The 22,738-nt window shown below is 43.1% G+C and overlaps 3 protein-coding genes and 1 pseudogene across 6 annotated transcripts in view; 2 read left to right on the forward strand and 2 right to left on the reverse strand.

Annotated features, from left to right (window-relative positions):
* nrg2b (neuregulin 2b) overlaps positions 1–4,322 on the forward strand; it is a 49,525-nt gene extending 45,203 nt beyond the window's left edge. For both annotated transcript variants that reach the window (XM_076103274.1, XM_076103272.1), the window contains exons 9-11: positions 515–730; positions 1,895–2,078; positions 3,428–4,322. In XM_076103274.1, coding sequence (XP_075959389.1) covers positions 515–730; positions 1,895–2,078; positions 3,428–3,907 — 880 coding nt within the window. In that variant the 3' untranslated portion in view covers positions 3,908–4,322. The remainder of the gene's footprint in view (positions 1–514; positions 731–1,894; positions 2,079–3,427) is intronic.
* Positions 4,323–9,440: 5,118 nt separating this feature from the next.
* Positions 9,441–10,872, forward strand: LOC142963103 (N-acetyllactosaminide beta-1,3-N-acetylglucosaminyltransferase 2-like; annotated as a pseudogene).
* Positions 10,873–12,393: 1,521 nt separating this feature from the next.
* Positions 12,394–15,192, reverse strand: eif1ad (eukaryotic translation initiation factor 1A domain containing). 3 transcript variants are annotated; one of them, XM_076103247.1, is made up of 5 exons: positions 15,034–15,192; positions 14,548–14,666; positions 14,326–14,434; positions 13,515–13,623; positions 12,394–13,402 (listed from the first exon to the last, which is right to left on the reverse strand). In XM_076103247.1, the coding sequence occupies exons 2-5, from the start codon at positions 14,635–14,637 to the stop codon at positions 13,186–13,188; spliced, it is 525 nt and encodes a 174-aa protein (XP_075959362.1). In that variant the 5' UTR covers positions 14,638–14,666; positions 15,034–15,192; the 3' UTR covers positions 12,394–13,185. The 3 variants fall into 3 exon arrangements, with proteins under 3 accessions (XP_075959362.1, XP_075959363.1, XP_075959364.1); XM_076103248.1 differs by having other exon boundaries at positions 14,548–14,703; positions 15,034–15,190; XM_076103249.1 differs by having other exon boundaries at positions 14,548–14,706; positions 15,034–15,190.
* Positions 15,193–17,081: 1,889 nt separating this feature from the next.
* ctsf (cathepsin F) lies at positions 17,082–22,047 on the reverse strand. The gene is made up of 14 exons (XM_076103246.1): positions 21,653–22,047; positions 21,141–21,251; positions 20,551–20,632; positions 20,280–20,341; positions 20,038–20,110; positions 19,640–19,753; positions 19,345–19,493; positions 19,138–19,234; positions 18,884–18,964; positions 18,611–18,730; positions 18,285–18,349; positions 18,025–18,115; positions 17,890–17,948; positions 17,082–17,585 (listed from the first exon to the last, which is right to left on the reverse strand). The coding sequence occupies exons 1-14, from the start codon at positions 21,890–21,892 to the stop codon at positions 17,511–17,513; spliced, it is 1,419 nt and encodes a 472-aa protein (XP_075959361.1). The 5' UTR covers positions 21,893–22,047; the 3' UTR covers positions 17,082–17,510.
* Between the last annotated feature and the right edge of the window lie 691 nt (positions 22,048–22,738).

Genomic DNA, 22,738 nt, shown 5'->3' on the forward strand with positions numbered 1-22,738 from the left:
GCTACAAATGACTACATTTCTAATGGACACTGATTGAACATCCATATAAATGTTTCAGTTTTCATAGGGACTTTTTAATTTGTAGAAAGTAGCTCCAGTGAGTGCTTTGGATCATCCAGAGCATCAGGAACATTGTTTCAAGTTTTTTGTTTGCTGGCAAAAAAATGATAATTATGCACTTCACTTATTGTATTGTATTGATTCTTGTATTGTGGTGGCAGCAGAAATCTCAGAGACGGCTATCTCAAAACGTTTCCAGTTAAAACCAATGCTACCTGCATGGGTAGAAAACACAAGGGGCTAAGTCAGAAAAGGTGAACCAAACCTTTAACAACTTTAACGGCTTGTTGGCAGCGTAGGTAAACTCGTTTTGAAAATGATGGCAGTTTATTCCTCAAGTTTATTCCTGCAGTATAGTCTCTTTACCCAGCATTCCGTCCTCCTCTGTATCCTCCTGCCTCCTCAGTGCTGCTGTAACCTTTTCAACTTGTTCTGCTAACACCCACACCTGCAGACACGAGGAGCAGACGTGGAGCATGGAGCGAACAGAGAGCATGAACTCAGACTGCCAGTCAGGTGGGCTGTCCAGCTCTGTGGGAACCAGTAAGTGCAGCAGCCCGGCATGCATGGCGAGGAGGGCTGCCCACTGGGGCTGCACGGACATGTCCGGACCGGGAATGCAGTACGGGGACTCCTACGACTCTCTAAGAGACTCGCCTCACAGTGACAGGTAGGGAAGGTGGTAATGTGTGTGTGTGTGTGTGTGTGTGGTGGTGTTTGTATTTAACACTGTCTCTGTTCATGACTATCCAACACTTTTACTTTATTTTGTTTTTTATCACACCATCCCTTCTTTAGCGACACCAAGTGGCAGTTATTAGTTATGAATTTTTCAAAGTCAAAGACTACATCACCCAGATACTGTACAGTATATTGTAATGTGAATTTATAAACCAGTGCTGTGGTGGTAGTGAAGGTAATTAAATAATTAAACTCTAATTTGAACAATTACCACCTTAATGGTTTCCTACATGTCCCAGAATGCCCAGTGCCTAATAAACAGACTTGACATGTATTTAGCTGTGTTTGTATTACCTGTGTGCAATACTATAATACAGATTCTTGATATTGAACAAGATTATTCTCTTAACTTTTTCATGTTTAATAACTTCTAAAGGAGTGTGTTTCTACATGATTTTATTTCGTCTGTTCAACATAGAAACTAGTGGTGATGTGCCTTGTGTCCTGCTGTTGTGCTTCTTATATCATTTCATACAAATTCAGAGTTCCAATACATTTTGATGGGACAAATATGTAATTCTTGATTAGCGTGAATCAATGTGGTGCTATATTGACTCTTTTCTCTGGCAAAATGGTGCATTAACAACTAAACTCAATGAGGTGCAGCAGTCATATGCGAAGGCACATCTTCAGTAATGTTGTAAATATTCTTGGGATGGACTGAGTGGGTGGCGAGGTGGCGAGGCAGTTAACGCTGTCGTTTCATGGCAAAAAGGTCACTGCGTGCGAGCCGGAGCCAGCTGGCTGCAGTGTGTCTGTGTGGAGTTTGTATATTTCCAACCACAGTCCAAAGTCTTGCAGGTCAGGTGGACTGGAAACAAAGCGTGAATCTTGTTAGTCTGTGTGTGTCAGCCCTGTGATTGCCTGGCGACCTGTCCAGGGTGTGCCCCTCTTCTTGCCCAGTGCATGCTGGGTAGGCTCCAGCCCCTACAACAAGTGGTTTGGAAAACAGATGGGTGGCCCTCGCTGACAGAATGGCTGATGCTGGAAGTGTGTGTGCAACAGAGAAGTGCATCCCGCCCGTCACTTTTGCATCCCACTTCAAGATGCCATTCAGACTCCTCAATAACCTGCCGCTGTCTTTCCCGTCCAGGTATGTGTCGGCGCTGACCACGCCAGCGCGGCTGTCTCCGGTGGAGTTCTACTATCCCCCGTTGCCGCCCCAGGTGCCCACCTTCCAGATCACCTCGCCCAACACAAGCCACGCCCTCTCCCTGCCCCCCGCCGCAGCCGCCTACCATAGAGAGGACGACCAGCCGCTGCTACGATGCCCCGATGTGCGTAGGCAGATACAGTACACACATACCAATGACGGTGATGATGACAAAATGCCATCATGGAGCCCTATCTCCATGGGACTATAGCGTCTATGTCTCTTTCTTTTAAAAAGAAATGGGTCACAAACGTTTTTATTGTTTTTAAAGACAAAATCATTTCCCAAAAGCTGGACAGTGTAGTTTTTAGTTAATATTAGTCAAACAGGATTAAATAGTCTGCCTTTGCTGGGGACTATTTTCAGCCGCTGAATAATAGATTTAGTGCTCTAGTGAGTATTCACGGCAGCAGGACGGTGTATGTGGGATCAACTCAACCCAACAGTGTGGCTCACTGATGTGTTTGTTATCATTTTTACAAACACCGGAGCTCTGTGGCACAGAGGACGAGGCCACTTTTATGCGAGCAATCATAATGATGCATTTTGGTGAGCGAAGCGGAGCTTAAGTGGTGGCAGAATATTTATCTGAACACATTAGCCAACGCTGGGTAGCAAGTTTTGTTGACTTGTTTGTTTTCATAATGGCTGGTGGAAAATACAAGTTTCCTTGAATATGTAAAGTCGCTCACTCTCCGGCAGCGCGGGTGTTATTTGAGGAAAAAGAACCTACTCGCTGACTCCATGGCCAGACATTTACACACATAGTATATGTGACTATCCAGCATTGGCAACAGGCGCCTAAAGAGAGTCCTGCAATGTTGGTGAAGCTTTTCAGAGATGGAGAGAAAATGGTAACAACAATTTAGCTTCTGCCAACCGCAATCAAAGGCTCCCGGCTGCGGTTACGGTTAGAGGTAGGCTAAGCTATTAGCAACATTTTCTCTCCATCTCTCTAATATTTTAGCCTTCTGCTAGAGCGATGAGCTCACCGCTGAGGTGCAACGGCTGTGGCGACTTCGCTTTGCTGATGTTGTAGCTCGCTAGAGCCTCGAATCACAGTTTGTCCTCTCAAAGGGATGCACTACAATTTCAAGTTGGAGCCATTCTCTTTCGATTCTGGCACCCAACAACACAGCAAGATGGCATTTTTGATGTGTAATTTTAACCCACTACTCTGAGGTGACTTGCGTTTTCCTCTAGGGAATACAATGATAATTCTCCTGCTCTGTATATCAGGCTTTAGATAGATATACTGGTTAGTCGGATGAGTTAATTCTTGGTTTCGCTTTTTTCTTGAGTTTTAATCACAATAAGAAACATATAGTATATAATCAGACTTAACCTTTAACTTGATGGTTCAAATCCCTGTGTTGGCACCCTGCTGAAGTTCCTTTGAGCAAACCCCTGCCAAACATACATATTTAACATATACAGTGTCCATCAAGTCCTCCTCTCTATTTTACGTTTTAGGATGGGAGTTTGTACAGGCAGCCCCGGCGTCCGCGGCGGCCCTACCTGACGGAGAGCACAGGAAGTCTACCGTCCAGCCCCTACCGCCTCCCTGACGACGAGGCCTACGAGACCACGCAGGAGTACGCCTCTTCGCGGGAACCCATCCGGAGCCGGCGCCGCCCGCGACGCAACCGCCTCAATGGACACATCTCCCAGCGTTCAACGGGCCTACGGGACTACAGCTCACAGAGCTTCAGCCAGTCAGAGGAGGAGGAGGAGGACGAGGAGGAGGAAGAGGATGGTCACGGGGAGAGCACGCCTTTCCTTAGTATGCAGAACATGAACATGGACCCGCCCCAAACCGCCCCAGGTTACCGTGCGTCATCTGGTGCGGACACACGGACTCACCGCGGGCTGAGTCGGCCTGGGACACGCAGCAACGGGCAGAGCCGCGGCTCCCAGTCGCATCGCTCCAAGGCCGACAACATGCCCCTTTAAGACTTAACCCCCCCTCCCTCTCCCGACACCACCCACCCCTCCACCTCACACACTCCCCTTCCTCCTACTGTACACACAACCAGTGGACTAGAGACCTGCACCTAGGAGAAATATTTTTATTTTGTATAACAGACAGATATTCTAAACAAATGAAATATTTATTTTCATTTCAGCAAAAATTGTCTACTAGCTAACAGCAAAGACTTTTTTTATAACGGGGGGGAAATATTTATATGTAAAGTTTTTTGATTTACAGCATTATGAGAGATGAAAAAATAAGAGAAATACATGCCAATTTTTTCACAAGTTAGATAAATAGAATAATATTGTGGTGCCTTTTGCTGTATGCTGAAGTCGGAGGTCCCATTGAGTTTTTGTAGCCTTTCTTATAAAGACTCCTCGTTTTTTATAGAGACCAACCCTCTTCCTTCCTTTTGCTTTGGTTTTTTCTCTGATTTGGGATCTTCCTCTTTTTGAACTGTGATCTGATTATGTCATCATGCAATATTGATTCCTCCTGTGTAAAAGGTGTCTGTTTACATGAGTATGATCCACGCGATGCGCTCGATTCACAGGGACATTCGTCACTGACGCAGCCGGAAGTGGAGGGTAGTTTTTCTCGGATGAATCACATCGGCCATTTATGTCCTCGTTCGCTGCCTGTCAGTCATTTGTTGGTATTCCTGTGAAAACAAGAGTGTTAGGGAGTTGTTGAGGGGAAGTAAATCCAGATTCCTGTGTAGGTGTTCAGGGTGCTGCCATGACATTGGTGGTGGTTGCAGTGTGTGTGTTTCTGTATGTGTGTGTGTGTGTGTGTGTGTGTGTGTGTGTGTGTTTGTGTGCCTATATGTACACCCCATAAAGCCTCATTCGGTTGGCGCCTCCGTTCACCTTGAAAAGTGTGGTCTCTTGTTTGACTGACATGCTCCTCTCACCAATCCTCACGCTGCCAGAAGCTCCATTGCACTGTAAGAACCTCCCTCCGTGAGCAGTCATTGGCCAGGGAGCTGCCGATCCAAACCGAACCTAACCAATCCAGTTGTAATCCAGCCTGACTCTGGCCTCCCGTGGACTGCCCAGCCCGCCCGTTTCCTATGCCAGCAGCTTAGAGCCGCACTGTGTCTCAGGACTTCCCCATCACATCACAGCCAAAAGACTCAAAGCAGTGAGCGCACGTCATCTCAGTCACAGTTCAGTCCGCAGGCCAGATCCACATCCCCTCACTCTCCCTCCTGTCTGTCCGTCAGGTTTGTTGCGTTCACTCGTGGCCATGATTAAGGAAGCGTGGGTAAAAACTATTAGAATCAGAAGGGAGATTCAGTTGCTTTTTCTTTTCTTTTTACTTTAAAAGGTTGTGTGTATGTGTGCAAGTGGGCATGTGTGTCGCGGCGTGTGGGTCACGATGATGATGATGATGAAAAAAATGATGCAGAGACCACATCTGTTCACTATGTTGCAGGGGTGTAGCTAGGAAGTCTGTGCCCCCTGAGAGGAGGATACTGCTCTGGGTTCCCTCCCTCTTCTTCTTTTACTAATATAAACCTGCTACTTTACGGGCCCTCTCCGACTGCGGGCCCCTGGAATCGCCACCACCTTTCACCACCTGTAGCGATGGCGCTGCTCCGATGGGTCAAAATCGGTCGCTGCGTGCAGGTTCACACTGCTAGAGAGCGAGTTTCTGAGTCCGATTCTACTTTTTCTTAAGCTCACAGCCAAACAACGGTATATGATAATACTGATTACTGCATCCTTGATTTGCTTTCCTATACCTTTATTGATTGAACTTCCTTTGCTTGGTCATATTGACTGAATGATCTGTTATCTGTCTGTCTCCGTCCGCCCCCTCCACCTCACACCGCCCCTCACCTTCATGTCTTTCTCACCCCCGTAACCGACCTACAGAAGCAACAGATGAATTTAGGCCCCATCTCCAGACGAGTGTACTGAACAGCACACTAACGGTAGGCTGATCGTGTCCGAAAGTCTTCCGATATACATCGGGTTTAGAGACCCTTTGGAGCTCACTGAGGAAAAATGTGTCCTTATTAGAGTTCATTTCCAACAAGTAGAGTTGTTTTTCTTTTTTTCTTTTTTTCCACACAGGAGATGCATGGATCACAGATATAGAAAGTATCTTAAAAATGGCGACAAACCCCTTCAGATTTAGGGGAATCATGCTAGAAATATATGAAAACATTATTTGGGTTCATGACCCAAAGGTCTGGCTAGGTTTTGTCTTACTATCACTGTAATCAATCTGAGATTTGCAACGTGGAAATACTGCAAGTGAGGGTAGTGTGCTTCTAGAGCTAGTTGAATTGTTAACACCCTCCCCCCACCCCGCCCTCTTTTTCCTCACCCTGCACTCCCCCTTTTCTTTACATACACACACACACACATTTCACACCTCACACACAACGAAGCACACACTGAGACATGTACACACAAAGCCTCATACGACACACACACACAAAGCCCTGCCATGTTTGTGTTTGTCAAGCAGTTTGCCTTTATCTTTTTTACCTCCCAACTCCCTCTCTCTCCGCCCCTCCTCTCCCCCCTCCCCTCCCTCCTGCCCTTCTCCTCTCCTCTCCTCTCACCCCCAACCCCTCTGCATGTCCTAGTGGTACTGGTAGTTGGGTGCATGGAAAAAGCAGCAAGCAAATCGTTTTTCCACTCGGTGAAAAAATAAAAAAACGTGTCTTCATTTTAACATTCAGCAATAAATCCCCTTTCTCTTCATGTCCATCAATCTTGGAATATGCTAGATGATTTTTTGCAAGTTTTATCAAAAACATACTTGTAAAAGAAGACAAATCCAAAACCACCCCTTCATATGAAAAATAAAACTTTATTCCTACCATTTTGAAACAGTCCTGTCATCTTTGTCACACACAAAAAACAACGATAGTTTTTTATTTACGGTTGCCCAGAATCTGTTGTTCCTTCTTTATTTATATAAAGAGGTGGTAACAAAGTGCACCAAAGGTACAGTAAGAACGGAGTTGAAGAGATATGACCAGTAGATGGCAGCATTCTCCTCGTCTGTAATATGTGCCATGAACTGGACGATGGTGCCTTCTGCATGTAAATTGATAAAAACGGTAATTTTATTCATAGATTTGCAATATGTCGTGCTACTCCAGAATGTTTTTTAGAGAAAACATTAATTTGGATAGTAAAGTTTTACATTTTACAAAAATGTCAAATAACAGCTTATTGTAGCGTGTGATGACTTTCATTTTCATTCAAACAGGCCTCTGTCACAGCAGACATTTTGACTTATATGACAAACCAGGAAAACCACAGGTGGGATTGATAATAATATTTAATTTTGTCTGTGTTCCTTTTTAGTTTTGGCACATCCAGGGTCCTGTTACTGTGTCCATGCTAGCTGTCATGTCTTTCTGGTTCATTTCAATTTAATAGGGTCATCGTTAATCAGCGACATTAGCAACACCTGTGCTTTTCATCATTTATGAACTAAGAATAATGGGGCAGAGTGTAGACATGTACCATCAACGGGTTTTGTAACAATTAGAGCAGTGGTGTAACAAGTGAGCAGCCTTTTGCTGCTGTATGCTGGACGAAGCCTGATAATGTGACATGGCTAAATAATGCTTTTTTTTTTTAAATAAGGTTTTTATGAAAAAAAAAACGATTAGATTAGATTAGTAAATCCTGCATGCACATTTTGACTTTGAGTGAAACAAAGTCATTTTCAACACAATGTACTGTGTACGGTGGAGCTTTCGATTCTAACATGATGCTGGATAGTGTGAATTATGATGCATTGATGGGGAGATGGGGAGGTGGAGGGGCGCGTAACAGCAGCACGAACGTCCTGAAGGTAAAGAAACAATATTTAAAAAGAGACAGCAGCTAGATGATAGGCTAATGATGAAACTGTTTTGTTGTTGTGGTGGAAAAAATTCCTATACCCGCTTTGCGTGAGTCTTTTAATGCTGAAATAATCATTATATTTATTCTCTCCGCAGAGAAGGTTCAATCATCACAACAGTACAGTCTCAGTGAGGAAGAACCAAGACAAAAGTGAACGCACTTTCTTTATACAGAATGAGCAAAGGTGGGGGCCGATGGCCAATGTTACAGACATTTCAGTCTCAGACTGATAGAAACAACAATGAAAAACAAACAGCAAGCAACCAAAAGGCCCGAAGGCTTTGGCATGGAACATTCTCATGCAACACAGTTATCTTTGTGAACAGGGAAGGGAGAACTCTTCTTTTGCACAACAGAGACACGTACAATATACTGAGTAGAAATATATACTACGTAAAAAATGACCATTACATTGTGCTATTGGATAGAAGAGACCAGCTGATCTAAACAGCTGATATCATGATTGACAGCCTCGAGCAATGAAATTATGAGTGAGCATTCCTGAGGAGTGAACTGCAGATGTATGAGAAAAAAAAACGATGGTTTTAGGCATGCAAGAGCATCGTCTTCCTGACTGAACTTAGGCTAGAGCTTCACTTCTCTGTCAGTGTGGAGTGGTTCTCCAGAGACACCACAGGACAAGCATTTGGCCCGTTCTGAACAGGAGTGTTTTTCAACGGGTGCTTTGGGTGTTTCCCAAACCCACTGCGGGTTTCATTGTTACCAGAAGTGATGAAACACAACATTTTCAGGATTCCAGAGGCACCCCAGGTATTTCAAGCACTTGAGTCTCCCCCTCACACGTCCTGTTTTACCTGATGAGTTGGGGGCAGAGAAACTATGGGGGATTGTATTGGGAGGATTCTTCTTCAGTGCTCCCAGACCTATTATCCGGCCGCTAGACCTGTTCTGTACAGGTTTCACTCAGCTAGTGGAGGGATATATAGGTTGTTGTGTTAGCGTTGTTGTCAGAGGGTGTTTCTTTTGTGATCTTTGTTCACACCAATGTGGTTGTACCACAGCTCGTCAGATGACTTTAGGTTAGAAAGGAGAAAGAACCTTGACTCACTGTATCTGGATTTCATCTTGTTCGAGAGGCAATCTTTTGTTAATTTTCTTTTTCCTGTGAAATGCTCGGATAAGGAGGCAATCGGATTACTAGCGTGGACAACCAGCTTTGCTTATCAAATCAGACAAGTGTTCAATGAATGTGGGAGCCTTCACTCGAAACAGGTAAGCAAAGAAAGCTGTTGACTCTTCATTTATTTCAGCACCCTAAGAGAAGATGATCGCATCTTGCCAAATGACTTAGTTTGACTAAACTGTAGGCCGACACATCGGTAATAACTTTAATTAGGATTTGGGGTTCGATAAAACCACAAGGTCCATTTGGCAGCTGATCTGGCTCAGTTTGTAATTGAATTGTAGATACACGAGTCTCTAGAGAAATTTCAACATTTACAAATGTACATTCGAACTGGGAAAAATGTATCTGATGACTATGTCTTACTCTCTGTCCATGCATACACTAACTCATGGCACATTTATTGTATTGTGATACTCAAAAACATCTCTTTTTACACAGATTCAAGATTTGTCCAAACTAACATACTATTATATTTGCAGTTGAATGGCACGCTTCTACTGTCGCTGGTGCACAGTGTTGGTGTGCGTGTGCACGCCATGCATCTCCTTGGTCCTGCTGTTCGCCTACGCTACTGCCATGTTGTGTTTGGCCATGAGTGATAGCACTGCAGCACCAGAACTTATTCACTTTGTGGCCCCTGGAACTTACAGCAACCAGAGCTTTGGCCCACTCCCTAAAACTTTCTGGGACCTCCGCCAGCACGGAGACCCCATTTGGAACCGTCTCCAGATGACCATCGACCGCCATTTCAACCTCATTCTGCTCCCCAACAACATCGAGAGGGGATCTGACAACGATACCTCATATGAGTCCCTACGGACGCAAGGTTTCTCTGAAGTTACCAACTTGGACAGCATGAGGAAAACTTTTGATCAGCTACCACAGCAGTTACAAGAGTATGTGAGCCACATGCAAAGGAGAGACTACCCAACCCTCATCCAGCCAGATGGAGTATGTGGAGCTGGGGCGAAGGATGAGAGGGACGCCCCTCTCCTTCTCCTGGCCATCAAGTCAACAGAGCGGAATTTTAAGAACCGGCAGGCCATTCGAACAGACCTGGGGCCAGGCGGGATGGGTAGCAGGACAGTGGAGGAAAGGTAAAGGAGGAGGACGAGGAGAAGGTGGAGGATACGTCCGCAGGGTGTTCCTGCTCGGGAATGGAAGAGAGGAAAATTTGAGTGTTAGTTCATCTGAGTTACTGCAGATGGAGAGCGAACGTTATGGAGACATTCTGCAGTGGGACTTCAGGGACACGTTTTTCAATCTCACCTTGAAAGACGTGCTCTTCTGGAGCTGGTTCTCCCACTCTTGCAACCGGACTCTCTTCGTCTTTAAGGGGGACGACGACGTCTTCGTCAACACCCCGAGGATGATGACGTACCTCCAGGACCAGCTAGAGAAGCCACAAGCACACAAGACCATTGAAGACTTCATGATTGGGGATGTCATAGTTGCAGCCTTACCCAACCGAGTCAACGAGTCCAAGTACTTTATCCCAGACAGCTTCTACAAGGGCCTCTATCCTCTGTATGCAGGCGGTGGAGGGGTGGTGTACTCAGGCCTGTTGACCAAACGCCTACACAACATGTCTAAAAGGGTTCACCTGTTCCCAATCGACGACGTTTATGTGGGGATGTGTATGGTTCGTCTTAACGCTCGGCTGGACCACCACCCTGCCTTCCTCACGTTTGACTTTCCTAACAGGGAAGAGGAGGAGGAGCTGTGTTCGTATCACACAATTCTATTGGTACACAAACGAAGCCCCACCCAGGTAGTTCAACTGTGGGACGACATGAAAATGACACAGTCACTGTGTTGGGATGCGCCCCTGAGAGAGGCAAACTTGAAGGAAAACACAACAAAAGTGGAGGACCAGCCAAAGTTTCTCAAACGAACAATTTTGCCACTACAATAATGAGCTGCTGTAATAATATACACAGTAATTATTGAGGCATCTGAGGCATCCATGTTCTGGGGTTATATTTAATTATACTTAACAATGTGGTCCATTGATATGACAATAGATTGATCAATAGTTGATCATAATTTCTAAACCAGTATTTTTACTATTTACTACAATTACTATTTTTTTTTTGTACTTTTATAAATTAATAATTTATCTGAAAGGCCATTGATTGCCATGCCTTAGATCATATAACAAAATAACCTTAAACGACTTGGGACTGTAAATCATCACTGTGACCATAATGTCTATTTACATGTTGACCGATATATCACTGCTTTTGAAAACTTCATATCAATCTACACATACCACACAATGATAATTTAGCTACGACATGCAGACATGAAGTTGGCTACAATGTATTCCCTAACCCCTCAAGTCTGCAAGTTTACTGTTCTATTGGACTGAAATGAATGGAAATAAATGGGAGAATAATGTGTACAGTGCTGGAGAGCGGCACAAATGTAGAAGAGACAACGTTTGTGAACTGACTCAGTAATGTTTAGCTAAAGTGTGCTGACATTAGCCACTGTGAGCTAGTGGTCATATAACAGGTAAGGCTGTAGCAGCAAAAACCCTGAGTGTATTAAATTAAACATTAGTGTTTTATTGCTTATGAATTCCATTTTTTCTTTGTAAGAGGAACAATGAGTTATTTATTCCTTCAAAAAGACGTACAGCTTTATCGCTTTAAAGGCTAGTAGAATCTGAAATGACCTGTTTACATACATAAAGTATACGATGAAAGCAGCTGTGTTAATGCAGCCAATGTTAAAGATGAGTTTGAGTTTACAGCCATTGAAAAAGTTTTGCAGTGCTGAAAACTGGAGAGGTCTCCTGTCAGTCTGGTTCCACTCCAGTTATGCTATAGAGAACCGACTAGCTATTATGACAAATGAGTCAGATACATTCTTGTACTTCACATACAAAGACCCAGCGGACTTATTTATAATCTGCTTTGCTAAAGAAACTAGTACAGACCAACTCTTTCGGCCAAATAAAACATTTTTCAAATAATTGTTTAATCCCCAACCATTATTATGATGCAAGCACAATAATCCATTTTGTCATGTCTTATTTGCTAGATTAAAATAAATGTATTGATGCAGGTAATATCGGCCATGTATTTACGGGGGTGGTGGAAGAACCCTGACGTCAATGCCTTCCGAAACAAAACACGACAATAATCCCTGCAGAACGGGTTCCACTGGCGGTACAGATATACTACTCGCTCTATGCCATATAGTATATTATGATGTCATCTTTTGTGAATGTATACGTGGCAGATCTGGGAACAACGTGTTTACCGTCATCGCCTTCTGCGCAAACACAGTTTCTGGAAGAAATGGTTCTTTGAATGTGAAATAAAAAGTAAGCTATTCTTTAGAAGACGTGGAATTCTTGAAGTGGAAGACGTCGAGAGGACGATGTCGAAGTCCAAGTGATGAAAAAAAAAAACATCTTAAGAATGAATCTATTTCCAAAACTTTTATCATTACACAAACCAAAATCAGTCAGGAATGTCAGAAAAAGATGAGGCACAAATCAGTCACAATGACCAACTATTAGAACAACGTGATACAATTGGAACCAGAGCATTTTGATCTTTAAAATCACCGAGGCTATCGGCTGCATTCATTTGAAAATCAAATAATCTGTAGGAACGGTAACAGTCCAGCTTGTTAAAGCAATATTCTCTAGAGGACCAGTAACACTGGAGAGATGTTTAAATGCTCACGCTAAACTAAGAACTCAAATTAAACATGATAAAAGTGTGGTCTGTCAACGGTGACAAGGTTTTGAGTCATGCAATTTTCAATTTTGTCCTATGGAGGATGATGAATGGATTTAACAGTTCACATTAACATCCTGCAAATGTACAGCATGACCTGGGTATACTGGACACCCTGTAGTGTACTAGCAATACAGCAATCACTGGACTGAAGTTCAGACTATAAACATGCTTGAGTTTGACACATTTTTAGTAAGACTGTGAAACTACAGAATAAGTTCAAACTGACAGTTTGACATCACTGATTATTTTTAAATCAATTTAACAAGCAAGACTTATTCTGTTCCATTACATTAAAGTCCATTCAATGAGCCCAGCCACGTGACGGCTACATCAGGCAGTCCAGACGGAGCTGTGGCACGAGGGCCATCTCTTCAAATCATCGGTCAGTGATGGCAGCAGCACAGCAGAGCACACCGTCTCGTGATTTTCACAACTCTCACTCTCGATCGTCCGTGTCCTCGGTGCTGCCACTACGAACCCTTTTCTGTCCTTTCCTCTTTGTCTTCCTCTTCCTCGCTGTCCTCCTCCTCACTCTCACTGTACTGGTAGTTACAGCGGTTGGTGTTTACAAAGAGGTCACTCTCATCATCCTCAGAGCCACTGAAGGCCTCGTCTTTCTCCTCCGTCTCCTCTTGCTTCTTCTGCTCTTTGTTTGGCTTGTCCGGCTCCTTCGTAAACCCCTCTGGCCTGGAGGAAGACGAGGAGAAAAACAAAACGCTCAGGTACACTTGACAAAATGATGCTAGTTGTGTTGTGTGTGTGTGTGTGTGTGTGTGTGTGTGTGTGTGTTCCCACTCACCAGAGCTGCTGTTTTTGCAGGTACTGAATGTGATCTTTGTAGAGAATGAAGCTGATCTCTGCCTTCACCTTCTCTCCTTCCTCAATGGGATCCACAATCACATAGTGACCTAGACATGTTTGAAACGAGAACCAAAGAATAAAGGGAGATGAAGAGAAATAACGATTTGTCTTTCAGCCAGTACTTACCAATACGTCCTCACACCAGTGACTGATATGGGCGCATTCTATCGATATCATATCAATATCTAGTCTCTTTGAAAAAGCACCAAATACCAATATCATTTATTTTTTAAAGCTGCAGAGCGGCTTAACATCGAGTCAAAAGTCCCACATGTAAACCCTTGTGGTAGAAAATGCAAGCACTATTATTTTGGGAAAATATATTGTGGGAGATGAGATAATATGCAAAAAAAATAATAATCAGACGGATAATATATTCAGTGTGCATTTAGAGCCGATATGAAATTACAGAGAATATGTTAGCGTCCCACATATGCAAGAAATCAAGTGTGCAAAACTACACAGTCTGATATTCACAAAGTTTAAGATAAATAAAAACACAAACATTGCACTGGCATATCCCTGTGAAGTGGTAACACTTTATTTATTGTGACTCCTGGGCGCTAATTAAAAAGGTGTATATATATATATATATATATATATATATATATAAATATACACCCTATGGAGCTCTCTGGTAGCTCTATGAAGCAGGTTGTTTTTATAGTGCATGCTTGATTGATACCGAATGAGCTCTGTGATCATCTATTCTAGACTATTTAATCTAAGCATCCCACTCAATCCCTTACCTCTCTTGATCCAAAGGTTCTTGCGGAACTTGGGGGGCATGCTCACCAGGAAGGTCACACCCTGGGCTGTGACGGCTTCATGGAGGTTGTTGCCACGGCTACCAGTGACCTACAAGTGCAGAGGATGGAGATGAGAGTCAGGAGAACGTCCAGCTGTTCGCTGTGATGCCAGGGGTTGTTTACGGTCAATACGTGAGATACACTGAAGTCTACACAGCCCACCTTCACAATCTGCTGGTGTTCTGTGGGCGTGACGAAGTCCCCAAAAGCCTCCCTGACCACGTGTTTGCGTTTGGTGGCCTGTGACATCATAAACGGTGAGCTTCAGGTTCCGTTGCCAGCTGGGAAGAGTTAACGTTAGGTTAACAGTAATGCACTCTGCTGGGGTTAAATAACGATTCATTAAGGAAAATCTAACTAACACAAGATGTTTGACAAAACAAAACAAAACTGACAGGTTGTATTGAAAACTAGCTAAACTCATACAATTTAGTGATAAGTTAACGTTCGCTTAGCAACTTTTATAAATGTTTGGATATCGAGATTGATTTCAACGAATGACGACACTTAACGTGGCCTTAACTTGTTATGCCATATGTCTGCTTTTAACTATAACATGAACAGTACTGGTGCTTTAGCTGAGTAAGCTAACGTTAGAGGTAGCTATCTCAGAACCAGCTCAACCACGTTAGCAGGTCACATAATTACCTTGAAAGGAGGAGGAGAGTAACGTGAACTGTGTTTCTTAAGAGCAGCGTGACAGCAGCTAAAAATCACTTTGAAGAAAAGACACGTTGAAATGTTTTGTCAGTAAAGCCAAACTACATGTGTTCCTGTGTTCTGACGACACCAAAGGTTTCACTTCCGTGTCAAGTGGTCTACTCTTTTCAAAATAAAAGTCGCTTTCTAATTTTCTTTTATCTGTAGGCTAAATGGACGTTCAGTGAGGGCGTAGAATGACACGTCACATAACTTTGTCACGTCAGCATCAATTGCTATTAATTGTCTGACTATAATAGTTTCTAACAAGAACAGATTTTTGTTCCAACTCTAATCCTAACCTTCTGCTCCACACCGCCCCACACAGGTTTAGTTATTCCGCGGCAGTGCCTTTGCATTGTGGGTAATAGAGTTTTGTATTCTCTCAATTTGAGCAACGTTCAAGATCACCAGCATTTGCTGTTGCCAACCAGTTCTTACACAATACACAAGGTAACATGGGTAAAAAAGATTTTCTCCATTAATGCCATCTTTATTCAGCTATTTTTTTTACTTAAGGCCAATTAATTGTTAAATACTTAACCCTCCTGTCGTGTTCGTTTCTCCCCCCTTACTTTAGTGTTCGCGGTCAAATTTGACCGGTCTGTTTTAACTGCTCTTACATTAACACAAAAACCATTAATCATCACCAAATGTTATTTAACACCCTTTTAAGCTGTAAACAATGTCTCAGACTAGTGGTTTATATGAATAACTGCTGTGAATATACAAAGAATAGACACTGAAAATGTATTGCCAAATTAATTGAAACTGTTGTAAGGACATTGTTGACAGGAATATAGGCCTCCCGGACTCAGCATCCCACAGACTTTTTCTAGCCTCATTGTTTGACCGATATACTCCTGCTAGAATCAACAGACCCATGTAGGCTTGGAGGTCTACCTGGTCCAATGCTCTTCCCATGTTCCCAAACACATTATGTTTTCAACTCTCTCTCTGCCTCCTCTGTCCTGGGAGGATGAATACCAGAGCAAGTTGCCACCCTTGGACTGGAATGTCACCTCAGGTGCCTGTTCCTCTGGTGCCACTTCCTCGCCATCTGTTGACTGGTCAGTCTCATAATAGTCCGGATCGAAATCAGGATCATTGTTGTCTTCAATTTCTGAGACATCTTCCTCTATCTCCAGTTCAATCTCTTCATCTGGTTCAAAAATTAGGTCCAGAGCCTCTCTGACAGAAAATCACCTCATCAGTGGCCTACTCATTGTGCTCAAAGAGTAAAATGAGCACAAGGCACAGATAAAGGTTTATTTAGGGGGAAAGTGTGAAGATATGAAACATTGTTTAGTCTGGAAGGTGTGGTTCACGTGGGGGGATGGGGACATAAGCGCGGTATAGAGATGGGTTCCCATAACAAACACCTGATTTTTTTGTTTGAAGTTTGAAATGTGTACAACTGTGTATATGGGGCTGTGAACAGGTGTTTACACATGTGTGTGTGTGTGTGTGTGGGGGGGGGGGGGGGGGGGGGGTGGTTGTGGGTGTGTATGGGGCTGTTTTCCATCTGATGAATGGACATAATCCAGTGTTTCCCATTAATTTCCTATGGCGGTCACTTTTGACCGGGAACATCATGGGTGTTACAAAGTTGACTAAACCACAAAAAATTCAATGAAAGTGGTGATCAGCAATTTTATATGTTCAAATGCCTAGTGGGGAGGATATCATGAGGCCTTGAGGCAATCAGATGTAAAACACAATATTTATGATTGATTAAAGTTGTAAATCGGTCAGATTTAACCCGAACACGACAGGAGGGTTAATTAATTCACCCTAATAGCAGTGCATGTTTATGCAGCAAAATATTGTCTACCCTTACTTTTAACATCAGTCAGTTAGACATTTAAGCAATTTGATGTTCATTGCGGTTTATTGACAGTATAATCTATTCACAATAAAAAATGTTATGCTGTAATTTTCAATTGATTACATTTCATTCTGTTGTTCCAGTAAGAAAAGAACACCACACACAAGGATTAGGATTTCACACTTTTATTTATTCAACCTTCACTTAGTTCTCACTGTCTTACAGCAGTTTTTATAATTATATTGCAGTTATGTACCGACCATATGTGCAGACCAATACAGGTAGGTAAAATCACGTCTAATCAGTCTAACTTCAATCAGTGTGCGCACTGTATCAAACGCGGTCTCTGTTACTTTGAGGAAAGAGGAGTTAAAACCCAAACACAGCAATCTATGACCTGCAGGACTAACGGAATGAAATGGGCACATATAATCTACTTTAAAATAACTATAACATTCCTCAGCGAAGCTAGCTTTATCAAAGCTGGTATGTTTTTAGTAACACGAGGTGTGAGGTATGAAGGTGAGGTATGACGGTGAGGTCAGCTGGCAACTGTAGTACATGTACTATGATGGTGTGGGTATGAGGTGTTAGTTCTTTAGTTGATCACAGCAGATGAGCACATCTTGTTGATCCCACAGGCATTGGACCCCCTGTATAGGTAGTAGTAACCCTGTATGAGAGACAGAGAGAAAAAAACACACAAACAAAACAGGAGTTAGTTTTGTACAGTATAGTGCAACCCAACAGAACAACACCAGGCTGTGGTTGTGGTCTTGCAGTGTCAAATTCAAGTGTGCACATTGACTAATTTGTACTTATCGTCTTGCCAAGTCAGGAAATTCTGGTGATATTGTTTAAAGTCAGAATGTGCGCTCTAGTTGCTATATCATCAAGAAGAATGAAGTATTATCTTTTAGAACTGTTTACACCTTTCTCTAATCCACAAAGACTGTTAGTAGGTGGGGTTGTCTTACCTCAACTCCATAATCCTCTCCCCAGCTGTTTTTGATGGCCCAGAATGGGACACCTTTACCTGAAAGCACGGAAACATTAATACAAGAAGGAAGTGGGTGAATGAAGCTAGGATAAAAAAATAAAAAAACACTTACGTTCACCGTATCCCACCATCAGCACAGCGTGGTCGATCATCCAGGGGTTGCAGAAGATCTTCATAGGGTGAGACACGCCCTTCCTGTAGAACTACGGACATTTCAAAAGAAAAGATCAATTGAATATGGTTGTATACTGATGATCACATTTTAGTGACAATTTAATGCGTTATGTCATGATGTTATCTCTTTACGTATAACTCAAATGGAAGTGGTGTCATATTATAGCGATGCAGTCATTGCTGTGGGGGACACTTTACCTGCATGGCAAAGGCGTTCAGTGCAACAGAGATCGGTCCGTTCTCAGCCAGCCAAGCTGCAATTTCTGAGGAGAAGAAAACAGCTCTTTGATTCCATCTGCCACACGGCTGAATTTTCTAGTTACAATTGATCAAAATCAACACCCATTCATCTTCATAATTATTATTTTCCTTTGAAATAGTAATCAACAAATCATTGTTTGTGTCTTTAAAGTTTGTTCATCAAATCTAATTACTGTCACTTTCAGTAATATCAATTTTATTTTCTGTCTGTGCTTTGTCCTCACTTCCTTATTATGCCCTCTCTGTTCGCTCAGCCCACTCACCCTTCTCGTCTTTGGACAGCTCCACAGAGCTGTTGATGTAGGCGGCCACCTTCATGGTGGTGAAGTCGCACCTCTGCTTGTGCCCGGTGTAGGAGTAGTCAGTCTCTGTCTCCAGACCACCTAAACAACAGCAAGGATGAAGATTAAAGGCTCAGCGTACATCACATGAATGCTTTTGCAGGCGTCTCAGAGTCAACAAACAGCTGCATTGAACGCTAAAATGCTTCTAAATGGTTGCACACGTCACTCGTCCTCCACCCATGTGACACTTACCCAGCTTCTCAATGGCTTCATAAGCGTTTATGGGCAGCCCTCCTTTGCACGCCTGGTCCAGCCCATCACAGTCAACCAGCTCTGTGAAGGACAAATCAGTGAACCAATCAAATCATGGCTTTCATCTGTAAATACAAACTGTTTTTTTTTTCTTGCAGGAGAAAGTTACAGAATTATTGTATCATCTGTGCGTGTGTGTGTGTGTGTGTGTGTGTGTGTGTGTGTGTGTGTGTGTGTGTGTGTGTGTGTGTTACCTTGTTCAGAGAGGGACAGCAGCGTCCCATTTTTCAGGAACCACTGGCCTTCAATGTTGCCTGTCACAGAAAATGCCCAGCAGGATCCACACATACCCTGCAAGAAACACACCTCAATCAGCACGAAGTAGGCAGGAGGTATAACTCCTTCACTAGTAACATGCTACTGAGGGCGAATGCCCTATAATTAAATCTGTTTGTTGGTACCTGGCTCTTAACAGAACTGACAGCTCCATGATCCCGCCAATCCCAGCTGGCCGGGGCGGGGCCTCGGGCAGCATAGGCCGGTTTCATCGGCCGATGAAGAGTCCATTGACTCAGCAGCGGGTTCATGTAAGTAGAGCGAAACTCTTCCTCTGGAGGGAAAGAGAGGGAGAGCAGTTTAAACTTTTGTCTTACTTCAGAAGATTTTTGAAGAACTGCTGATGCAACACGTAAAAAGCAGAAGGTGTGTTTCCTAATTGGAAACTGTGTGGAAATACGAGCAGATACACACACGTACCAGTTAGGTCGCTGAACTTGGTGACTCCATACTCGGCTGACCCTTGATCCAAAGACTGGAGCTTCTCAGCAGTCTTCAGGTTCTCGTGGAAGATGCGCAGACGATGATCTGCCTCTGCAGGATCAAAGGTCAAATAAACATTTTTTGTTTAATGATTTGGCACTTGAAAGTGAAGGACTGCCCTGTTTATCAATCTTTTACATTTCATGTGATGTGAGTAATTTCAGAATGTGTTGGACTATGTGTTTATTAATGTTCATTCACTGTTGATGAGACACTTATAACCCCATAAGAAGGCTGTGAGTACATTAAGGGTTCAAGGTGTTAAAACAGGAAAGCGACACATTATGCACCGTGCTATGTTTGGTATGAACAATACATTAGTGTCAGTCACTCACCCTCCTGGCTGCTGTAGACCTTATTGTATGTCACCATGAAGTTTTTGAACTGGCCCAACAGCTCAACGGACTCCTGCCAGATAATGAGCAGACAATCACATGCAGGTTTATCTTTAATCTCAATTCCAAGCTGATGATGGCAGTTTACACAACGAATGGACTAGAGGGTTATCTAGAGGCAGATAACACGGTGGAATGTGTTGTCAGTGCTGTTATTGGTCTGAATAGGACATCATTGTTACCTCCAGAGGCTGGCTGGTGGACACATCCACGACCGTGTTGGTTTCTTCTAGTTGTGATTCAACTGGTAGGAAAGACAAACAGGACAAAATGTTATGTGTCAGTGTACAGACCACATATATTTATGTCTAATGTCTCAAAAAATACCGTGACTCTGTGGATTTTAAATTAGTAATTCAAACAAATAAAAGTACAGTCACTTAGTGTGAACCACAGGTGTGTTCTTCAGCCAGAACTGTGACCAAACCACGATGTGTGAGGCTGCTGACTGACCTTTAGGCTGGCACTTCTGTTTGAGCAGAGTTGAAGCACCCTGCCAGGGAACGTCCCACACTTCGAACACACACACCTCCGTCTGACAACAAAAACATACGCAGGACAGAGGTCTGTTGAAAACTGATTGACAAGCGGAATAACATGTCGGACAATCACTGCAGCCCAATCGAACGACATCAAAGAGACCAAGTCGTGTCTCTTGTCCGTCTTTATACTTTCAAACGTGAAACGTCTCAACTTAGACCGTCTAGGTCTCCATTGTAAAGTCTAAAAATAGAGGAGTGAAGAAACAAACAAAAAAAGAAGTGTATGTGTCAGGTTGTGTTTGCATGCATGAGGTCATGAGGCATTAGCATGCTTGGGGCTACTTCAAGTGAAACTCAGGTCACAAGATCTGGTGAATCTCAGCTGAACCGACATAACTACACTGCTGCGATGATAACTCGGCACACGGCTAACACATTACCGATTTTGGAATATTTCATACTCCTTGGAGAAATCTGCTATTCTTAAACCGAGTTAATGACCTACTTTGTCTCCCTGCTTCGCCCTAATCCCTCTCATGCACACCAACACTCACAGCCTACCTTGAGTTTGTGCAACTCGGGATAGAAGTCACATGTCCTGAGCATGGTGGACTTCTTACATTGAGTGTTACTCAGCTCCACTGTTATTGTGTAGCGGATACCCTTCACCAGCTGCAAAGCAAAGACAAAGACACACAGTGGTCACGTTAGAGTTACAAACAAGAAATATTGCTCTTAATAAAGCATTCATTCAGACATGACTCAAAAGGTGTAGTGGAGTAATAATAACAAACATGTATGCCGCAGTTTATACTATTATTTTGAAGATATGTCACCTCTTTCCGGCCTTTGTTTAGCTAACTCTTGCTGACATGACGCAGCTCTGAAAAGTCCGCAGTGGTACCTTTGTTTACAATGAATTGAACGCAGCTCTTACTGCAATGTCGCAAATCGTCATACAGCCGACATTCACCATTCACACTCGTGTTGAATAAATAAGCTGCCACAATGCTGTGAATAAATTACATTTAAAATAAAGGGAGAATACACAGTCTGTGTTGATGTTAAATTACCTGTTTGGTAGCCGAGAGGAGCCGGCTGATTTTGCGGAGGTGCATGGCGTTGGAGCCCCGGTTGTAGCGCTCCTCGGCGAACTCCAGAGCCTTTTTCAGGCCGGGATCGGACTCTTGCAGCCGGATAGGAGAGCCTGGAGGCCCGATCAGAGGCCGGTCGAGGTCCTCACCAAGCCCGAGTACTGAGCCCAGCACGGCGGCTAGGGCCAGCCACAGGATTACCGGAGAGCGGAAACCCATCTCTGCCAGTGAAAAGACACGGCTGTCCAGTGTTTGCTCACTTAAAAAGAGAGATTTTCTGTTTGCCTTGAAATAAACAACAATATGAAGTTATCAGCAGTGGTTACACAAGAGGTATCAGCGTGTTGTTGCCAAACAAAACTGGGATGAGGTTGTGGGAGGAGACAAAGGTATTAGTGGGCGGGGTGTGTTCTAGAAACATACAGTCTAATTCAACGCACACAAGCATGTTGTTGGCTCTTATAAAGCCGTAATAAATGTTCAACAGCACACATAAATGAGACGAAAAAACACATCACCTGGTTGTCATTATTATATATACATTATATATATATAAATAAGTATTTTTCATTTGTCCAGCGAGATTCTAAATTACATATTATTTGGTATTTGGAGAATGGGGAAATAAATAACAACTTAATCTGCCCCAGTACTAGAGCGACACTTTACAGTGTCTTCTACTTTACTTATCAACTTATCACTTTAGATTAATGTTTGGTAACTTATTTATGGGACGCACACACAATGTCACATTTGTATTTGTTTTATTAATATTTGATAGAACGAATTTCTGTGATCTTGGTAATCATAATAAAACTTCCCCAGAAGTGTATTTCTATCTATGCCCAGTAGGTGGCAGTGCAGTGCTGTGGTTTAGCCTCGCGACCCTGGACTTGCATATGCGCGTGCAGCAGACGTTAAATGAGAGAAGCTTCAAGTTTGTCCGTCTCATCACATCAGGAGTGATGCCAGTGGTGTAAAACAGATGGATATTCAATTTAATTAAATTAAATTTATTTTTGTATAGCCCAAAATCACAAATTACAAATTTGCCTCAGAGGGCTT

Source organism: Anarhichas minor, unplaced genomic scaffold, assembly GCF_050575085.1.
Source record: "Anarhichas minor isolate MPS153535 unplaced genomic scaffold, ASM5057508v1 ptg000028l, whole genome shotgun sequence".
Classification (NCBI taxonomy): Eukaryota; Metazoa; Chordata; class Actinopteri; order Perciformes; family Anarhichadidae; genus Anarhichas; species Anarhichas minor.

Bases quoted from the DNA above. Each gene is read 5' to 3' on its own strand.
- eif1ad (XM_076103247.1), bottom strand. From the start codon at position 14,637: ATGATGTCACAGGCCACCAAACGCAAACACGTGGTCAGGGAGGCTTTT. The intron at 14,435-14,547 runs GTGGGCTGTGTA...CTGCACTTGTAG, and splicing joins AACACCAGCAGATTGTGAAG to GTCACTGGTAGCCGTGGCAA. The intron at 13,403-13,514 runs GTGAGTGGGAAC...GTCTTCCTCCAG, and splicing joins CTGCAAAAACAGCAGCTCTG to GCCAGAGGGGTTTACGAAGG.
- ctsf (XM_076103246.1), bottom strand. From the start codon at position 21,892: ATGGGTTTCCGCTCTCCGGTAATCCTGTGGCTGGCCCTAGCCGCCGTG. The intron at 18,731-18,883 runs GTAAGTGTCACA...GCTGTTGTTTAG, and splicing joins TGAAGCCATTGAGAAGCTGG to GTGGTCTGGAGACAGAGACT. The intron at 17,586-17,889 runs GTAAGACAACCC...TCTCTCATACAG, and splicing joins GAGAGGATTATGGAGTTGAG to GGTTACTACTACCTATACAG.